This window comes from Heloderma suspectum, chromosome 1, assembly GCF_057233095.1.
Source record: "Heloderma suspectum isolate Gila_16-S chromosome 1, 16-S_ref, whole genome shotgun sequence".
In the NCBI taxonomy this organism is placed as follows: Eukaryota; Metazoa; Chordata; class Lepidosauria; order Squamata; family Helodermatidae; genus Heloderma; species Heloderma suspectum.
This window is the reverse complement of record NC_139458.1, coordinates 135,658,327-135,678,304: the sequence shown is the minus strand read 5'-3', so window position 1 is coordinate 135,678,304 and position 19,978 is coordinate 135,658,327. Positions and strand designations below refer to the sequence as shown.

Sequence of the window (19,978 nt, the reverse complement as noted above, 5' to 3'; positions counted from 1 at the left end):
TATACTATATAATCATTTTATGATGAGCTTTTCTACACAAGGCATTTATTGTGCACTCATGATTCCTTACTTATGGTTGTTTACAGGTTCTTTAGACAACGTTGTGATCCTCCACTTTAACTTCTGTTTTTTAAGTGGGTGCTTTTAGTCGGGGAAAGTGGGTATTATTTCTGAAAGCAAAAGAACTACTTGTGTATTTGCACTATTCCACTATAGCACAGCACCACCTAGAGGTTATGTAGCAGAAAAGCAAGAAAGGAAAAGCTCTTTGCATAGAGCTCGGATCTCAATTCTCTGATGAAACCAAAAGTCAATACAGAGATTAATAGCCATGTAGAAAAGCTCTATATCATTTGGTTCTGTTCTGTAGCTGTTTTTTTTTTAAGGCTTTTATGGTATTTTTATGTTTTTATATGTTATGGTTTTAGCTCTCTTTTGTGAACTGGTCAGAGGGCTTTGGTTATTGGGCAGTATACAAATAGAAATCTGTCATGTTGTTGGTAAAAGAATTCTGTTAGATAAAACAATAGAGTGTCAGCCCGTCTATCAAATTTGTAGCTCTGGAGTGCCCAAAGAACTAGGGCTGATCCTACAATTAGGCAGAGTGATGCAGCCGCCCCAGGCAGCAGATGTTAGGAGATAAGGAGTGGCAGCAAGATGTTGGAGGATGGGGGGGGTGCCACATGGTCTGCCGTGCCCCCCTTAAGCTAGCCTGCTGTTCCCATCTGCAATAGAAGATGCTGGCCCATTGCTAGTGTCAAAGTAAACTACCAGCTTCTGTACAAGTAATGCGAGAGGCTACCATTTTGTCCTTTTTGCCTCAGGCAGAAAAATGTTGTGGGCCGGCCCTGCAAATAGCTGCCACCACATAACATCCTGCCATGGACAAATAATCCTGCTTCCTTCTGGGTTATGTTCCCACTTTAAGCTATGAAGCTTTGGTCTGACCTAAGGAAGGTTGTTTACCTGTTCCCTACCAACCCACAAGGCACTGAATGCATCAGCTGTCTGGATAACATTTTGGAAATGAAGTGAAATGAATAATGTCAGTTTCATTTTCAAATTGTTCTCCAGATAACCATTGCAGTCACTGCCTCAGAGACTGGCAGATTACTATGGATTTTATTTAACTATCCATTTTAGTTTTCATTTAATCTGGAGGCAGGAGGAAGTGGGTTCTCGTGGGATAACACCAAGGCTAGATTGGTACCTCTGACACAGGGGAGAAACCATTTCTGCTTAGCTTCCCAATAAGAAAAGGGACACTTACCTACGCAAGAGTGCCGATTGCCATGCAGGTGGAAGCCAGGATAGCAGGAACATCGATAGCTGCCTATACTGTTCTTGCAGTGGTGCTGACAGGGTGTTGCTAGGCACTCATCAGTGTCTGGGAACAAAACGGATGACGGCATTTGTTAATATCATTTGTCCCACAAAAAAACAACCCTACTAAAGCTTCTTCCACCACCCTCCCTAATATTTTTTTTGAGCTCCATCTCCACCCTCCACTTTCCTCCTACAGTCCCAGTCAGACGCACCTTGACAGCTGTGGCGGTCAGCAGAGAGTTGCATCCCTGGGCCACATTCACACACAAAGCCACCTTCTGTGTTTACGCAAAGCCCCTCACAGGAGTCACTCAGGCACTCATCAATGTCTGGGGGAAAGACGTCACTGATGAAAGCGAAGTGGGAAGAGACAGGCTCAACCAAAGGCCGGACAGCAGTAACACAAAAGAGGACAATTTCATAAAGATGGGTGCTAAATGACCATAGTTGATGGAGGAGGTGATGGGGCTATTAAACCCCAGCCAGCAATATCTGCAAGATATTTTGACCCCTTCCTGCTTACACTGCTGGCAGTAACTCAACCAGCAACTTTACAATCTCATACCAAGGCTTGCCATGTGGATCAGGCAATTTTCTTCACACTTTCTCACCGTCGGTCTGTAGCAGCACTGAGAAAGATACCCACTATGCATGAAAAGGCAATTGACATGAAAGGTTTGCCGTAAGCTGACAACTAATGCTGGAAACAATTTACAGTAGCCTCTGTGTGGCAGACATATTGTGTGTCCTTAAGTGTCTCAGAAGCAATTCCTGCAGAGAATCCCAGAAGAGGTGCAATATTCAGCTGCAATGAGAAAGGTCCTATGATTTAAGTCACTCAAACACAAGTCACTGTGTTCCTCAAAATGGGGGGACACAGACAGGAACCATTACCTGTGATTATGGGTGCCTCAACACTAGATATTTACTCTGGAATTGCCACTGGTTCACTCCCTTTTTAAAGGGCACCTACACAATGTCATCACCACGTAGTCTTTTTCCTGTGTTTCCCCCATGCTTCTTTTATTTGGTGGGGGGAGAAGGAGAGCTCACAAAGTAAGACCTTTTTTTGAAAACAACAGCACAGCACTGCAGTCTCTGCAAGCATAATTGCCCTAGCACTACTCTTCCATTTTGTTTAAGAGGCATGGTTCTGACATGTGCGGTGTTGTTTTGTTTAGTTGAACCCTATCCGCACACCGTCAGTATTATCTTTGTGGTCAGCTCCATTTTAGCAGTGTGTTGTTGTTTTAAGCTGATTTTAACATTTCCACTAACATATGATTTCGGCAACATTAAATGTGTGTGTGTTTGTGTGTGTGTGTGTGCACGCAATAGCGCCTAAGTGAAAAAGATTCTAGTGCACATTTAAAAAAATATTTTAAATAAAAAAATAAACACACTGCTAAAATGGCATGCTTCAAGTGTATGGTCCCCTCCCCACCCACACAGCTATGTTATGCCCACTAGCGTGGATAGAATATAACATGATGTACATACATAAGAAGCACTATGGCCAACAAAGTAAGTAGGCACTTCCGCCCGTAGCTTACAGAGGACGGGCAATGACTGCGCAGTGCTAAAAGTCTGGAAGCTCCCTGTATGCCTGGGAACAGTGTTGAAGTTTTGGCTCTGCCGAGCCACTGCAAGGAAGACACCTCGTATTCTGGTTTACCTGCACAACGTACACCATTGGCTGTTTCAGTCATGGAGAATCCCAAGGGGCACACCCGTGCCACCTCCTGGCAGCCCCCATGATTGCAGGCAAGGTCACAGCCATATTCTCCACAGGCCCCTGGAGGGTCTGAAAAGACAAGAAGGGCAGATTTCAAGGCTGTTTCTCAAGACAGGGAATGGGACGACTCCACTGAATCGGGATGAGAAAGCAAGAGTGTACCCGTGCTATTAGGCAGGGCAGGGGGGGAGAAAGGCGGAGCTGTCTTCAGCAGGGCCAGCCTTACCATTGGGCAGAGTGAGGCAGCCACCTCAGGCGGCAGACGTTGGGAGGTAGAGAGTGGTGGCGAGATGTGGGAGGCCAGAGCTGTGTGTGGGATGTGGCCTGCACCCCCTAAGCTAGCCAGCCACCCCTAGGTGCAATGGAAGACACTGGCCCATTGCCAGTGTCAAAGTAATATTCAACTACCAGTCTGGTCAGCTTTTGTACGTGTAATGGGAGGGGGTGCCATCTTGTCCTTTTTGCCTCAGGGAGCAAAATGTCTTGGAACAGCTCTGCCCTTCAGTGATCCATGTAGGTAACTTTAGAATATGGACTTATGGGCCAGGGCGGGTGTGTGTGGGGGTGCTCTTTAGATGGTAATGTGCTCATTCTGAGTGAGGCCCAGGACGTCTGCCTGGATTGTGTGATTTCACTGCAAGGGTCAACTTACTGATAGGTAGCAGGGTTGGCCCTGGGTTTGAGGGGGCCCAGGGCACAATGTGGTCTGGTGGAGCCATTTCTTGACGGTGGGCAGCGGCAGGCAGCTGGGTTCAGACGCTGCCATTTTAATTTCCCACAATGCCTCAGGGAATTGTGGGAAGTTAAAATGATGTGGCTCCAAATGGCCTGGGAAAGGGGGGCAATCCAGCAGGCAGGCATCAGCAGAGCTGTGTGCCTCTCTGGGACCTCAGAAGCTGTCCAAGGATGCTGCATAATGGAGCTGGGCCTGAGAGATCGTTAACCTAATGTAGCACTAATGCACCAGAAGCTGAGAGAAGCCCTACCCACCACTATCCCCGTACCTGGGTACCTGTTGCTCAGGAAGAGCAGAGTGAGAAGGAAGGATCGAAGGCCCTGCGCCAAAGGCAGACAAGAACAAGCCAGAAAGGTAAAGGCTCCCCAAAGTGGTGAAAGAAGGCAAGCAGTGTGCAGCCTCTTGGCATCGTGGGCCAGGCAAGGGCTCACTGAAAGGCAAGGAGAGGTGGGCCTGAGCTAGATACTTCAGCAAGAAGTATAGATGCCTGTTGAGGTTTTAGGGAAAATGCCAGAGGCCCTGCTGGAGTTCAGAAGCCTCAGGGACAACCCAGATGGCTGAGGAGGAACCACCAGGCCCAAGAGCTGCAGGCAGCATCCCATGTGAGCAGGCCCAACAGGGAGAGGGCCTAATGCTTGGGTTTCTAATAGTCTTGTTATTCAGTTTATTTTCAGTGAAAAAAGACATTGCTTGCCTATTACACCACTGCATATTAACACAGAATACAAAAATAGGAGAAAGTAACAAACTTCACATGCGCATCATTGCAAAACCTCTGATTACATAATTGAAACTCAGCCAGAATGTTACAACATGTTTTCAAAATCCCATGGCATAAATTGTTTTTCTTCATATAGCTAATAATATGGGGTCATTTTCTTTAAAGGCTATCAGCTTTCTTCCACCACTGTCTGATCCATTAGAATGATATTCATTTAGCCTCCCCAGTCAAATCTCCTAACTCAGATAGAACCCACCCATTATTCCCTCCCCCAGAATTTACTCCCCCACTCCCACCCCGATACACACACAGTCTTTTTTCTAGTGCTGCCATTTGAGGACTTTGGCCCTCTTTTGTAGGTCTGGAGGGAGACCATTTCAGTCATTTGTCTGGAGCACCAAAATGTATAAGGCTGCCTGTGGGGAGATGAGAGGCAGAGCTACTGCTGGCTTGGTTCCTTATGGCAAGATAGAGGCTCTTCCAAAGCAATGATCAGCCCTCCAGAGACAGATGTTGGTTATTGTTCAATTGCCCCATGCGTAGCACACACAGGCTCCAGCAGGAAGCCAGCCAGCATTCTGGTCCAGCTACTCTGAGAGAAAAACAGCTTTAGGCTATCTCCAGCTAATGACAATAATAACAAGAAGAAGAAGAAATACCCCTTTTACAATTTCACTTCCCCTAGCAAGGAAATTCAAAATACCGTATTGCTTTCTCAGGGAGACTTAGATTTATCTTCATATTACAGAAGGTGGAAACTGAAGCTCAAGCTCACTAGAGCCCATAGACTGAAAGAACTGAGATTAGACCCTGCCTAGTGCTGACTCTAGGATAGGGGTGGGGAAACTGTGGGTCTCCAAGCTATTGTTGTACTACAGTACCCATCACCCCTGACTTTTGGCCAAGCTGCCTGAGGCTGATGGGAGTTGGAGTCCAATAACATCTGGAGGAGCACCAGTTCCCCACCTCTGCCTAGTTTTTTCAGAGATTCCATATCAGCCAGACTAACCTTTGTGTAGAAAAGAGAATCTTATAGGTAGTATTTCAGGAGAGCAATGGTGGGGCAAGTTCTCTCTCTGTCTCACACACACACCGCAGAACAGCATTTCACTATCAGTTTGTAATAAGGCCTGTAAGCAATGTTAGTCCTATTTAGAGTAGACCCATTGAAAAGAATGGAATTTAAATTAGACTAAGATTGGATACAGAACTGTCTCTTTCCATCCATCCATCCACCCTCCCCCACCCCATCTTTTTTCTACAGCTGCCATTTGAGGATTTTGGCCAATATAGTTTCTCCAGTTATAGTGCTTCAGTGGTGGGAGAATTTGCACCAGAAGAAATTCTTTCTACACAGCCATTACTAAAGGTGCAGAAGGACTAGATGGTATGGAAGTTTGCAAAATCGTCAGGCTGTCACCTCTGTGTTTTAACCACCAGACTTTAACGCTTCCCAAACCCAGAAATAGGAAACTACTGGCTGTTGACACTAGGCAGACTCTCAGACAAGTCCCCATGGCAAACAAAATCATGTAGCTTTCCACAAAGTTCTCCTTACCTTGGCATGTAATGCCCTGCCTTCCGTCCCTGCACGAACAGACATTGGGAGCGATGCACAAGCCACTGCCACAGCCAAAGGAGCAAAGCGCTGTGAGAGGGGCCAAGAAAGCACTGATCAGGCCAGGAAAGAGTGACAGTCTTCCCTCACCCCAGTGGAAGAGAACTGCTCCCATTCCAAGGACATAGAAGCCCAGTTAGGAGACCTAGCTGTACTAAGAGCAGAATTACAGCATTCTCCGAAGGCTGGGAATAAGGTGTTTCTGGAAAGTCTTTAACAATGAAAGAATAGGTTAGCTCAAGGGTAGGCCACCTTTTGGGGCTGTGGCCATATTTGGCAATTTGAGAAATTGTCCTGGGCACCTCCACAAATAAAGGGCTGTCATGGGAGGTGTGGCAAAAGACAAGTAACCTGTCCAAAAAGAGTGTCTCTACAAGCAGAGGTGGGATTTGAGCCCTAACATACTAAACAAGCCCTTTGAATGCACAGTTTTCAGCACAAACAGAAATCTATTTCACAGCAATCCCAGCTGTTGGTAAGAAAATGTGTTAATTTAAAAAAAAAAGTGGAAGGGGTAGGGAAGCAAGAAAGGTGGCGGGGGCACATTTGGTGCCCGCGAGCACCACATTGCCTACCTCCTGGGTTAGATGGAAGGAGAAACTAATTTGGAAATTTAAAAAAAATCTTGTGAGTCGGCGCTGGAAATATCCTATGCTGAGAGATGGGACATTAATGATGTCCCCTCCATCTGAAAGGGATAGGGTGACTTACAGCACAGTCCTATGTAAAGGGTGGCCACTTACACATCTCCAAAACAGAGGACACGCATCACCAAAAGACGGAACAAAAGAGGACATCAGTTTGCATAAAATTTGCACACGCTGGTATAAACAGATGCAAATTTAGAAAGAATTACTATAACTTAACTAGAAGTACACTGTATGATAGCAGGGAGGACTATGACTAGGTGACCAGTGTGCTTGCCTGCCCAGCCTGTTGTTCAGGTGTTAACTGTTGATGGGCAATCTGGGCTCCTTATGAGTCTTTATCTTGAAAACAGAACTGGACAGGACAGCCCTTCAAACAGAGTACACCATCAAACAGAGGACTGTCCTCTGAAAGCCCTTGAAACAGAGGAATGTCCTCTGTAAAGTAGTACACATGGTTACCCTACCTACATACGTTTAATCAGGAGGGAGCCCCCCTGTGTCCGATGATGCTTTCTCCCAAGTAAAAACACATAGGATTGCAGCCTTAACTGTCCCTCCACCACCACCCCTTTTTTGAAAAAACAGAACACGGTCTTCTTTTACTCTGTAGACAATTCTACACTACCATAATCATATATCATTCATGGCTCCCTCCAAGGAACTGTACAGATCATAGTTTTGTGAAGGTACTGAAAATTCTCTGGTAAAACTCCCTAGTTCCTTTACAGAACTACGACTCCCATCCCATTCAAAGCCTGCACAGTCTGGATACCAGGATTTATTGCAGCATGAAAATCCAGGCTGCCTTGTTTTGTTTTTTAAGAGCAAGTTAGAGCATCTGGAAGTGTCCTCAGAATATCCATGTACATCTTGTTGTACAGTTACGGATCGTTGTGTGGCTAGAAGGTACATGAGTTGATGATGTCAAAGCTTTGATAACAGACAGTGGTCTGTAAATACTTACCTGTGATGACTTGGATGAAGGAGCTAAAATGGTTCTGAAAGTCTCTGAAATAGTGACCTTAGCAAAGCAAGCTCAAGTGGATGTTACATTCCAGTTGCCAATGTGGTCAGACACGTGGTTTGTGTCCCCAAAGCCCAGACTGCATTTTCTAAAATACTGTAGTACTGTTCTGTTAATTCTCTTCCACCCCCACTTTGTGTGTGTGTGTGTGCCTGTGTGTGTGTGTGTGTGTGTGTGTGTGTGGTGTGCCTTTCATTGCTTGATAGGAACACACGTCTCACCTTTCTATTGAAATTCAACATGTTCATTGTAAAAGTTGTTAATACCTACTTAGTTACAGCCACTCTCCTTCAGCTTACAGCTGCAGAAAGATGTTACTGATACACTTTTTGTAAACAAAACTCAGCTGAAAATTTATTTATTTTAAATGTAATTCCAAAATCCATACATTTACATGTAATGTGTAATATATTTATTGTGTAATACATTTATTAGGCCATTTCAAAGACCACCAAAAATATACAAGCTTTTTAGATCTCTGGATCTCTTCATCAGGAAAAGTGTTACAAAAAGCAGGCTGGGGGAAGGTGGAATGGGAGGAGGGAAGACTGACTGGATATTGTAGTCAGGATGTCTGCATAGTCAGAGTCTTGAGATGACATGGAGACAATTGTTGATTTTCCCATTCCAGCCAAAAGGCAACTCATACCTTTATAAATATAAATACTTTTTTTTAAAGGATCCCTTCAGTGACTAATATGTAGTGGTGAGAGTGTTGGACTGGGAGCTGGGAGATCTGGGTTCTAGTCCCCACTTGGCCATGGAAGCTCACTGGGTGACTTTGGGCCAGTCACAGACTCTCGGCCCAACCTACCTCACAGGGTTGTTGTTGTGAGGATAAAATGGAGAGGAGGAGGGGAGAATGCAAGCCGCCTTGGGTTCCTTGCAAGAGGAAAAAAGGCGGGATATAAATGCGATCAATCAATCATAAAATTATATCAGTATTTCTGCCACAAAATGATCACTTTGCCTCACACTTTCTGCGTGGGCATTGTGAAATCTGCCTTGCCACACAGGAAGTACAGAAGTCACCATCTAGGTCTGGGCTTGGCCACTCAGGCCATCCATGATGTCTTACAAAAATGGTTGGTGCATCATCTCCAATTGCCAGATGGTGGAAGTGAACAGGAGCAGCTGGTAGTAGCCATCAAGGACCCAACAGCTGGATTGTGTGTGTCACTGTGCCAACAAACAAGCAGCTAAAATAGGGAGCACCAGCACTGTGAACAGATGTGGCAGGACATTACATTGGAACAGGGCTGTGGGAGTCAGCAGCACTGCTACAATTCAGCATTGCCAGATGTTGTACCATGGCATCAAGCACAATATAGACCACTCTTCCCCGGCCTGGTGCCCTCCAGATGTTTTGGATGATAACTCCCAGAATTCCTGACCATTGGCCTCTGGAGGGCACCAGGTTCGGGAAGTCTGGTATGCACAATCATGGTATAGGAATGTGTGTCACTGTGTGTGATGTAGGATGACTCACCTATACCCCATTACCTATACCCTTTTTGACCTTCGCAATGGCAGCTGCCAGGGTATATCTATGCTACAAAATATAACACTTTGGCTGGAAATTGTAGCCTGGGAAGGTGCTGATAATTCTATAAGAGATATCTCACTTTATCTACCCACTCCATTCACAAAAATTACAGTTCCCAGAGTTCCCTGGGATAAGGCAATAATTGTCAAATGAATAAAAAGCTGCACACCAAACTGCCACATAGCTTGACAGGACAGACCAGTCTTACTGGCCTCACAGTGGATGCTTTCACTGCTGTTGTTACACATCTCATCCTGTTTGGAATTTGCTCTTAGGAGATCACGTCACCTGCTAGAGCCTTATTCGAATGTCTGCAGACCCTTCCCCCCCTTTCCATCACAAGACTGGGTTCATTCAGATGCCATGACTTCGACATCAAGTCAGCCTTCCCCGCCCCTCACTTTTTAGAACACCTTGCCTGATGAAGAGATCCATAAATCTCAGAACCTGCACATTTTAATGACCATTTGGTTGGCCTAATAAAGGTAATATGCTAATATGGATTTGGGATATTTTCTTATGGTCAACACAGCTACCTCTTCTTTTCGTATGACAGAAGATGAGCAAGCTGATATCTTCTAGCGAGTTCCAGGTACTTACGTAGGGTGCACTGTCCGCTGCCTGGAGCTTGTATCCACCCAGGACAGCATCCACTTCCAAAACCAGAGAGGCAAACATGTGGTCCAATGCGCCGTCTGGGAACAGAAGAGAGACAGGATGAGCATTTCCAGGAATAAGAGATAACCACCCAAGCTTTGCTCTGCCCGAGGGCTCATTCACATGCCTTTTCTGCATACAGCAGGCTGGGATTAGCACCTGTGTATGCACAAGGTTGTCCAGATTATATGACACAAGCACAAATTGCAATTTGACATGATGCAACTGTTTCACCCCACACATGGAGCAATTCAGGCTGGCCATGTACAAACTAGCCTCAATTATTGGCCCCAAGCAAGAAGGCTAGACGCCACTCTCCACCAGTGGAAGCAGTGGAGCTGTGGAACTGATTCCAGGTACTTGCGGATAAGACTGGAGGACAGCCTGCAGAGGAAGAATCACAGGGGAACCTACATGAGAGTGAGCAAGAGGCTGAAGGTCAGTCAAACAGAGACGATGAAACCCAGGCCTACAACAACAAGAAGAGAAGAGTGGTAGTAGTGGGAGACTCCTTGCTGCGTGGGATCGAGACCCAAGTATGCCGCAAAGACCTGTGGACTCGCCAGGTATGTTGTCTCCCAGGAGGACAGATTAGAGACGTGACTGAAAGGTTGCCTGCACTCATAAAGCCCACTGACAGGTATCCCTTTCTTCTCATCCATGTGGAAACAAATGATACTGCCAAGTGGAGCTACAAAGAGATCACGTCAGACTTTGAAGCTTTGGAAAGGAAACTCAAGAACTTTGGGGCCCAGATAGTTTTCTCATCCATACTTCCAGTAGTTAGAAGAGGGATAGAAAGGGAACGAAAAATACTCCGAGTGAATGACTGGCTACGAAGGTGGTGCCGACGAGAGAGATTTGAATTCTGGGACCATGGCCTATACTTCCTGGAAGACGGGCTGTTGGCAAGGGACAGGTTGCACCTCACAAAGGATGGGAAGAATGTGTTTAGCCACAGCATGAAGAACTTCATCAGGAGGGCTTTAAACTGAATCCTACAGGGAAGGGAGATGTAAAGTTGGGGGTAACAATGGACGTAGGTGCATGCACTGCAACGGGGAGAACAGCTCTGATAGCGCCCAATAATAGCCTTCCGACACATGTAGGAAGAAAGCCAGACTATGAAGCACATGGTCTTCAATGTCTATATACTAATGCCCAGAGTATGGGAAACAAACAGAACAAACTTGAACTCTTAATACAGGAGGGAAATTATGACTTGATAGGTGTAACTGAGACTTGGTGGGATGACTCTCATGACTGGAATACAGCAATTGAAGGATATAACTTGTTCAAAAAGAACAGGAGGAACAGAAAGGGAGGTGGGGTTGCACTGTATGTGAAAAATACATATCTCTGCACAGAAATACAGGAGGATGAGCTTGGTAGCCCCATCGAGAGCATCTGGATCAAAATAAATGGAGCAAAGAATAAAAGGGACCTGGTGGTCGGAGTCTACTACCGGCCACCCAACCAAGGAGAAGACGAGGATGAAACTTGTGAAAAGCAAATAGCCAATGTTTTAAGGAAGCATGATGTAGTAGTAATGGGGGACTTCACTTTCCCCAATATTTGTTGGGAGACAAATTCTGCAAAACATGGCCCCTCCAGGAAATTCCTGACTTGTGTGGCGGATAACTTCCTCCTACAGAAAGCAGAGGAAGGAACTAGAGGATCGGCTATCCTTGACTTGATACTAACCAACAGAGATGACTTAGTGGATCAAGTAGCAATTACAGGAACTCTGGGGGAAAGCAACCATGTTATACTTGAGTTCTTGGTTCTAAGGGAAGCAAAAGCTGAGTGTAGTCAAATGTCTACCCTGGATTTTAGGAAAGCTGATTTTAATAAACTCAGAACAATGATCAGTAAGGTCCTATGGCAAGCACCGCTAACGAGAAAAGGAGTCCAAGATGGGTGGGAGCTTTTAAAAAAGGAAATTCTCAAGGCACAATTACAAACAATTCCAACAAGAAGAAAAGGTGGAAGACAACAGAAGAAGCCAATGTGGCTTCACAAAAAGCTTAGGGACGACCTGAAAACAAAAAAATACACATATAGGAAGTGGCCCCCTTCATGGATCACTGCCTTGTTGTGGCGAAGGGGCTTGCGTAACTCAGTGAAGCCATAAGCTATGCCGTGCAGGGCCACCCAAGATGGACAGGACATGGTGGAGAGTTCTGACAAAATGTGGTCCACTGGAGAAGGAAATGGCAACCCATTCCAGTATTCTTGCCAAGAAAACCCCATGGAACTTATCACAAGGCTATATGATGCCGGAAGATGAGACCCTCAGGTTGGAAGGTGTCCAATATACTACTGGAGAAGAGCAGAGGGAATTTCCAAATAGCGCCAGAAAGAGTGAAGCGGCTGGGCCAAAGCCAAAAGGACACTCAGCTGTGGATGTGTCTGGTAGTGAAAAGAAAATCCGATGCTGTAAAGAACAATATTGTTTAGGAACTTCGAATGTCAGATCAATGAATCAAGGTAAGCTGGAGGTGGTCAAACATGAGATGGCAAGATTGAACATCGACATCTTGGGAATCAGCGAACTAAAATGGACAAGCATGGGCGAATTTAATTCAGGTGACCATCATATCTTCTACTGTGGGCAAGAGTCCCTTAGAAGAAATGGAGTAGCACTCATAGTCAGTAAAAGGGTGGGAAAAGCAGTACTGGGGTACAATCTCAAAAACGATAGAATGATCTCAGTACGAATCCAAGGCAAACCATTCAACATCACAGTAATTCAACTCTATGCCCCAACCACTGAGGCCGAAGAAGCTGAGGTTGATCGGTTCTATGAAGACCTACAACTCCTTCTAGAACTAACACCAAAAAAAGATGACCTCTTCATCATAGGGGATTGGAATGCTAAAGTAGGAAGTCAAGAAATAACTGGGATGACAGGCAAGCATGGCCTTGGTGTACAAAATGAAGCAGGACAAAGGCTAATAGAGTTTTGCCAAGAGAACACTCTTTTCCAACAGCACAAGAGGCGACTCTACACATGGACATCACCAGATGGTCAATATTGAAATCAGATTGATTATGTACTTTGCAGCCAAAGATGGAGAAGCTCCATACAGTCAGTAAGAACAAGACCTGGAGCTGACTGTGGCTCAGAACATGAGCTGCTTCTTGCAAAATTTCGGCTTAAATTGAAGAACGTAGGGAAAACCACTAAACCATTCAGGTATGACCTAAATCATATCCCTTATGAATATACAGTGGAGGTGAGGAATAGATTTCAGGGATTAGACGTGATAGACAGAGTGCCTGAGGAACTATGGACGGAGGTCCGTAACATTGTTCAGGAGGCAGCAACTAAATCCATCCCAAAGAAAAAGAAATGCAAGAAAGCAAAGTGGCTGTCTGAGGAGGCTTTACAAGTACCTGAGGAAAGAAGGGAAGCGAAAAGCAAGGGAGAAAGGGGAAGATATATCCAACTGAATGCAGAGTTCCAGAGAATAGCAAGGAGAGACAAGAAGGCCTTCTTAAATGAACAATGCAAAGAAATCAAGGAAAACAATAGAATGGGAAAGACTAGAGATCTTTTCAAGAAAATCAGAGATCTCAAGGGAACGTTTTGTGCAAAGACGGGCATGATAAAGGACAAAGAAGGCAGGGACCTAACAGAAGCAGATGAGATTAAGAAGAGGTGGAAAGAATACACAGAAAAACTATACAGGAAACATCTTAATGTCCCTGATAACCATGATAGTGTGGTCACTGAACTTGAGCCGGACATCCTAGAGAGTGAAATCAAGTGGGCCTTCGGAAGCATTACTAACAACAAAGCTAGCGGATATGACAGTATTCCAGCTGAGCTATTTAAAATCCTAAAAGAGGATGCTGTTAAAGTGCTGCATTCAATATGCCAACCAATTTGGAACACTCAACAGGGGCCACAAGACTGGAAAAGGTCAGTTAACATCCCAATTCCAAAGAAGGGCAATGCCAAAGAGTGTTCAAACTACTGTACAATTGCGCTGATTTCATATGCCAGCAAAGTTATGCTCAAAATCCTACAAGCTAGGCTTCAGCAGTTTGTGAACCGAGAACTACCGGAAGTACAAGCTGGGTTCCGAAGAGGCAGAGGAACTAGAGATCAAATCGCCAACATCCGCTGGATCATGGAGAAAGCAAGAGAATTCCAGAAAAACATCTATTTCTGCTTCATTGACTACGCTAAAGCCTTTGATTGTGTGGATCACAACAAACTGTGGCAAATTCTTCAAGAGATGGGAGTACCAGACCACCTTACCTGTCTCCTGACAAACCTGTACGAGGGACAAGAAGCAACAGTAAGAACCGGACATGGAACAACGGATTGGTTCCAAATTGGGAAAGGAGTACGACAAGGCTGTATATTGTCGCCCTGCTTATTTAATTTATATGCAGAGTACATCATGAGAAACACCGGGTTGGATGAATCACAGATCAGAATTAAGATTGCCAGGGGAATTATCAGCAACCTCAGATACGCAGACGATACCACCCTAATGGCAGAAAGCGAAGAGGATCTCAAGAGCCTCTTGTTGAGGGTGGAAGTGGAGAGTGCAAAAGCTGGTTTGAAACTCAACATTAAAAAAACTAAGATCATGTCATCTGGCCCTATCACTTCCTGGCATATAGAAGGGGAAGAAATGGAAGCAGTGACAGATTTTACTTTCTTGGGCTCCAAGATCACCGCAGACGGTGACTGTAGCCATGAAATTAAAAGACGCTTGCTCCTTGGGAGGAAAGCTATGGCAAACCTAGACAGCATAGTAAGAAGCAGAGACATCACCTTGCCAACAAAGATTCGTATAATCAAAGCTATGGTTTTCCCAGTAGCAACGTATGGCTTTGAGAGCTGGCCTATAAGGAAGGCTGAGCGCCGAAGAATTGATACCTTCGAACTGTGGTGCTGGAGAAGACTCTTACGAGTTCCTCACCCCACCCCCTCTGGGGAAATAAAAGTTATAGCTGGAGCCAAAGGAAAACACTGTGCCTCAAAAATGAGGCTTGGTATAGGTGTTGTCTAGGTGGGTGTTCTTGCATTAGATGTTAATTTCATCATACTCCGTGAGACGTGTGTCTCCATGTGCAGCTCAGTGCAGGAAGGCCATGTAATAAGACAATTAGCCTCTGTTCATATTTGATATACAGCCAAAGCTCTTTTGTACTGAAACAGAGTGTACTACCCATGAAAAAAAATCAACTGCTTTTCAAGAACATCCATCACTATAAGTAACCAGTTGCTTTGTCCTCACACAACCTTAAAAAAAAATATCTCAGGGTGGGGGGCGACTTTCAAAATCAGGCTGAAACATTTGGAGGAGGAAAGTGAGTTTGCAGTATATTGTGGCTGGCTTGGCAAAATTGGTTTTAATTAACCCTTTTGGGGAGATGTATGGAGCTGATCACAGAAATGAAAGAACGGGTTAGGGTCTTTCCAGCTTATGTGTGCATCATACGACAAATGTGCAATTGGTGTTCTGTTGTGGCAAAGATCCTCACAGTTTTGCAAAGAAGGGTTGCTGTTTCAGGGATATCACATTTCCTCAGGACTTTAACTGCAATTTATTATTGTTTGAAACATGCAAGCCTTTCCCTAGCTAGCCAGACCTTCGCCTTTTAAAAAAATTGCTGTCTAGTATGTGAGTGGGTAAGTGACATGTATGGCTGTGAGAGCTGGACTATAAGGAAGGCTGAGTGGCGAAGAATTGATGCCTTCAAACTGTGTTGCTGGAGAAGACTCTTACGAGTCCCCTGGACTGCAAGGGGGTCAAATCAGCCATCCTAAAGGAAATCAACCCTGAGTGCTCATTGGAAGGACAGATACCAAAGTTGAAGCTCAAATATTTTGGCCACCTAATGCGAAGAGAAAACTCCCTGGAAAAGACCCTGATGCTGAGAAAGATTGAAGGCAAAAGGAGAAGGGGACGGCAGAGGATGAGATGGCTAGATAGCATCACCGATGCAATGAATATGAACTTGAGCACACTCCGGGAGAGAGCGGAGGACAGGAAGGCCTGGCGTGCTATGGTCCATGGGGTCATGAAGAGTCGGACACGACTTAACAACTGAATAACAACAACATAGGAAGTGGAAAGAAGGCCAAGTAACAAAGGAAGACTACATGCAGGTAGCACAGAATTGCAGGGATGGTGTCAGGAAGGCTAAAGCTGAGAACGAGCTGAGGTTAGCAAGGGATGCTAAAAACAACAAAAAGGCTTTCTTCAGCTACGTGCATAGTAAAAGGCAGAGGAAAGAAATGGTGGTTCAGCTATTAAATAAGGATGGCAAAATGATAACAGAGGACAAAGAAAAGGCAGAGGTGCTCAATTCCTACTTCGACTCAGTCTTCTCCCAAAAGAGGGTCTATGACCCCCCTGGCAAAGGCAAAGTACAGGCTGAAGGGGCAGGATTGCAGCTTGAGATCGATAGGCATATGGTCAAGGAACACCTAATTACTTTGAATGAGTTCAAATCTCCAGGGCCAGATGAACTGCATCCTAGAGTCATAAAGGAACTAGCAGAAGAACTCTCAGAACCACTGTCTATTCTCTTTGAGAAATCATGGAGGACAGGGTAAGTGCCAGATGACTGGAGGAGGGCTAATGTTGTCCCTATCTTCAAAAAGGGTAAAAAGGAGGAACCTGAGAACTACAGACGAGTCAGTCTGACATCAATCCCTGGGAACATTCTGGAGCAGATGATAAAGCAATCCATCTCGAAGCACCTTGAAAACAATGCAGTGATTACTCGAAGCCAACATGGATTTGTCAAAAACAAGTCCTGCCAGACGAATCTGATCTCATTTTTTTTTTATCAGGTAACCTCCCTTGTGCACTGTGGGAATGCTGTGGACATAATATACCTCGACTTCAGCAAAGCTTTCGACAAAGTGCCCCATGATATCCTGATGAGCAAACTAGCTCGAAGTGGGCTACATGAAACAACGATCCGGTGGATCCACAGTTGGCTACAGAATCAGATTCAAAGAGTGCTTATCAATGGGATCTTCTCAAACTGGGGAGAGGTAACGAGTGGGGTACTGCAGGGCTCTGTCCTGGGCCCAGTGCTCTTCAACATTTGTATTAATGACTTGGAGGAGGAGGTGCAGGGAATGCTGATCAAATCTGCAGATGACACAAAATTGGGCGGGATAGCTAATACTTTGGAAGATAGAAACATAATTCAAATTGATCTGGATAGACTGGAGCGCTGGGCAGAAAATAACAGAATGATATTGAATAGGGATAAATGCCAAGTTCTGCACCTAGGAAAAAGAAAGCAAATGCACAGTTACAAGATGGGGGATACGTGGCTCAACAACACTACAAGCAAGAAGGATCTTGGAATTGTTGTCGATCACAAGCTGAATATGAGCCAACAATGTGATATGGCTGCAAAAAAGGCAAATGCTATTTTGGGCTGCATTAATAGAAGCATAGCTTCCAAATCCTGGGAAGTACTAGTTCCCCTCTACTCAGCACTGGTTAGGCCTCATCTGGAGTACTGTGTCCAGTTCTGGGCACCACACTTTAAGAAGGATGCAGACAAACTGGAGAGGGTTCAGAGGAGGGCAACGAAGATGGTCAGGGGACTGGAAACAAAGCCCTCTGAAGAGAGACTGAAAGAACTGGACATGTTTAGCCTTGAGAAGACTGAGGGGAGATATGATAGTGCTCTTCAAGTACTTGAAAGGTTGTCACAGAGAGGAGGGCCAGGATCTCTTCTTGATCATCCCAGAGTGCAGGACACGGAATAATGGGCTCAAGTGACAGGAAGTCAGATTCCGTCTGAACATCAGGAAAAATTTCCTGACTGTTAGAGCAATACAACAATGGAACCAGTTACCTAGGGAGGTGGTGGGCTCTCCCACACTGGAGGCATTCAAGACGAGGCTGGACAGCTGTCTGTCAGGGATGCTCTGACTTGGATTCCTGCATTGAGCAGGGGGTTGGACTCGATGGCCTTGTAGGCCCCTTCCAACCCTACTATTCTATGATTCTATGATTTAAGTAGCAGTAGAAGGAAGATTAAAGCAAAAATCAAACTAATACTGTGCTGAATTGGCAGAGCCACAGAAGCAGAGGGAGCCCAAATGAAACTGCACAGATCAATCATTTGGGGACCACAGACCGTAGCACAGGAAGGCAATGACCTGGTTTGCATGTAATGGTGGCAAATCGTGGTTTAATCATTGGATTTGTCACTGTTATGTGTGAACAGGACTAGGTCTGATGTTTAATAGTAGTTCTTATTTCTCTCACTGCATAGTTCCAGTACCCACTGTAGAAGAGGGATAGGCAACAAGGTACCCTCCAGATGTTTTGGACTACAGCTCCTGTAATCCTTGATTATTGACCATGCTGGCTGGGGCTGGTGGGAATTGAAGTCCAAAATATCTTGAGGGCACTAGGTTGTGGAAGGCTGGCTGATGTGATGCAGAATGTAGCAACAGTCTTAGGTTTGTATCGAGACAACAGGACGGAGACAGAAATGCTGACAAGGGCAAACAGGACTGGTGCATTGGAATAAAAGGTACGCGTACAGAACCGTGGAGAAAAAGCTGCATCCTGGACATGCAGAAAGGCAGGCATAGAAAGCACTATCAACATTATTTGGAGGTAATCTACACAATCACTGCACCCATAGATTGGGTATTTTTCTTGTCTGTATTGAAGCACATTTGTGGGAACAGGTTGTCTAAATCATTTGCCATGAGCTCCTGTTGTAATTTTGCATGCTGCCCCACACTTTTCTAATGGGCAAAACCTCAACTCTGGGAGGTGGTCAGTGATGGTGCAGAGAATGCATTGGCCTACATCACCCACCCACCCCAGGCTTGGGCACCCAGTGAAGCAAGTACCCCGTCGCTCCATCCTATTATGTGCCCAAACACACCTCCTCAGGTGTGCAGCCCAACATTTCAGCCCACTCCAGTGGTTGTGCAAACTGATTCTAACTTGAAAGTAACTGTGATTAATAATGCTTCAGATCACGCAGCCTATGGCTAAGCAGTTTGCACATTTTGGAGAGGCTAAGAATGAAGAGGGCAGGTAGACAGCACTGCAGACTTTGGAACAGAACAAAACAGATAGAAAGAGGTGATGGTCATCCTGAAGGTGAGAAAATATTCCTCCAGTAAGGCACCCCTGTCTCTCTACGCATGCACAAATGATGCAAAGAAAGCCCTGCAGGCTACAGGCTCGCCAGAGGTGCCCCCTGCTCAGATTGACATAAGTGGGAACACTGCAATCTGTGGCCCAGTTGGGGGGGGGTGTCTCTAGGTCCCCAGCCAAACTCCAAAGGGGTAGAAGGGGAGGGGAGTAGGTCTGGGACTTGGCTGCCCCTGCATGGGGATGGATATGGGGGTACCTCTCCACGGCGAAGTTGGCAAGCTTCTTCCTTCCTGTGTAGACTCTCCCCTGGGCCCCTTGAAGGAACACAGACACACAAGCAGCCTGGAAGAGCAGCTCGGCGAACATGACAGGCGTCTCGCCGTCCACAGAGATGCTCCCTTCAGAGCGCCTGCCTTCCTTGCCCTCCCTCCTCTCCCACAGGCGCCTAGAGCATGGCTTGAACTGTCTGGACTCTCTCCTGCCCGCGAAGGATGAGGCTGGGGGCTCCTTCTGGGCAGAGGAGGGGAGCTGGGATCAATGATCTCAGGCTGGGGGCAGCATTGGGAACAGACTCCTCCCCACAGCCAGGCTCAGATTGCTCAGCTCCCCCAGCCCATGTGTGAGGAGTGGAAAATCTCTGTGCGCGCCGCGCGCGCGCGCGTGTCTGCCTGCGAGTGCATGCGCGCGCAGGAGTATGCTTGCTTTCCCCTCTCCCCATAGGGGCAGAGGCACCATGAGAGGAGATGCGGTGGGAGGATCCCAGCGTTCCAAACACAGCCACTCTGTTGTTTGACTGGGAAGAGGCTCAGCCGCTCCCCTCCCCATCCCACCCCACCCCTTGCA

General features: G+C 45.9%; 1 protein-coding gene across 1 annotated transcript in view; it reads right to left on the bottom strand.

The window, feature by feature from the left end:
- VWCE (von Willebrand factor C and EGF domains) overlaps positions 1 to 19,978 on the bottom strand; it is a 45,207-nt gene extending 25,229 nt beyond the window's left edge. Inside the window, exons 1-6 of the mRNA XM_084859092.1 lie at positions 19,392 to 19,978; positions 9,957 to 10,051; positions 6,077 to 6,166; positions 3,002 to 3,130; positions 1,539 to 1,655; positions 1,271 to 1,387 (exon numbers count right to left, since the gene is read on the bottom strand). Of these exons, the coding sequence (XP_084715218.1) occupies positions 1,271 to 1,387; positions 1,539 to 1,655; positions 3,002 to 3,130; positions 6,077 to 6,166; positions 9,957 to 10,051; positions 19,392 to 19,501 (658 nt within the window). The 5' untranslated portion in view covers positions 19,502 to 19,978. The remainder of the gene's footprint in view (positions 1 to 1,270; positions 1,388 to 1,538; positions 1,656 to 3,001; positions 3,131 to 6,076; positions 6,167 to 9,956; positions 10,052 to 19,391) is intronic.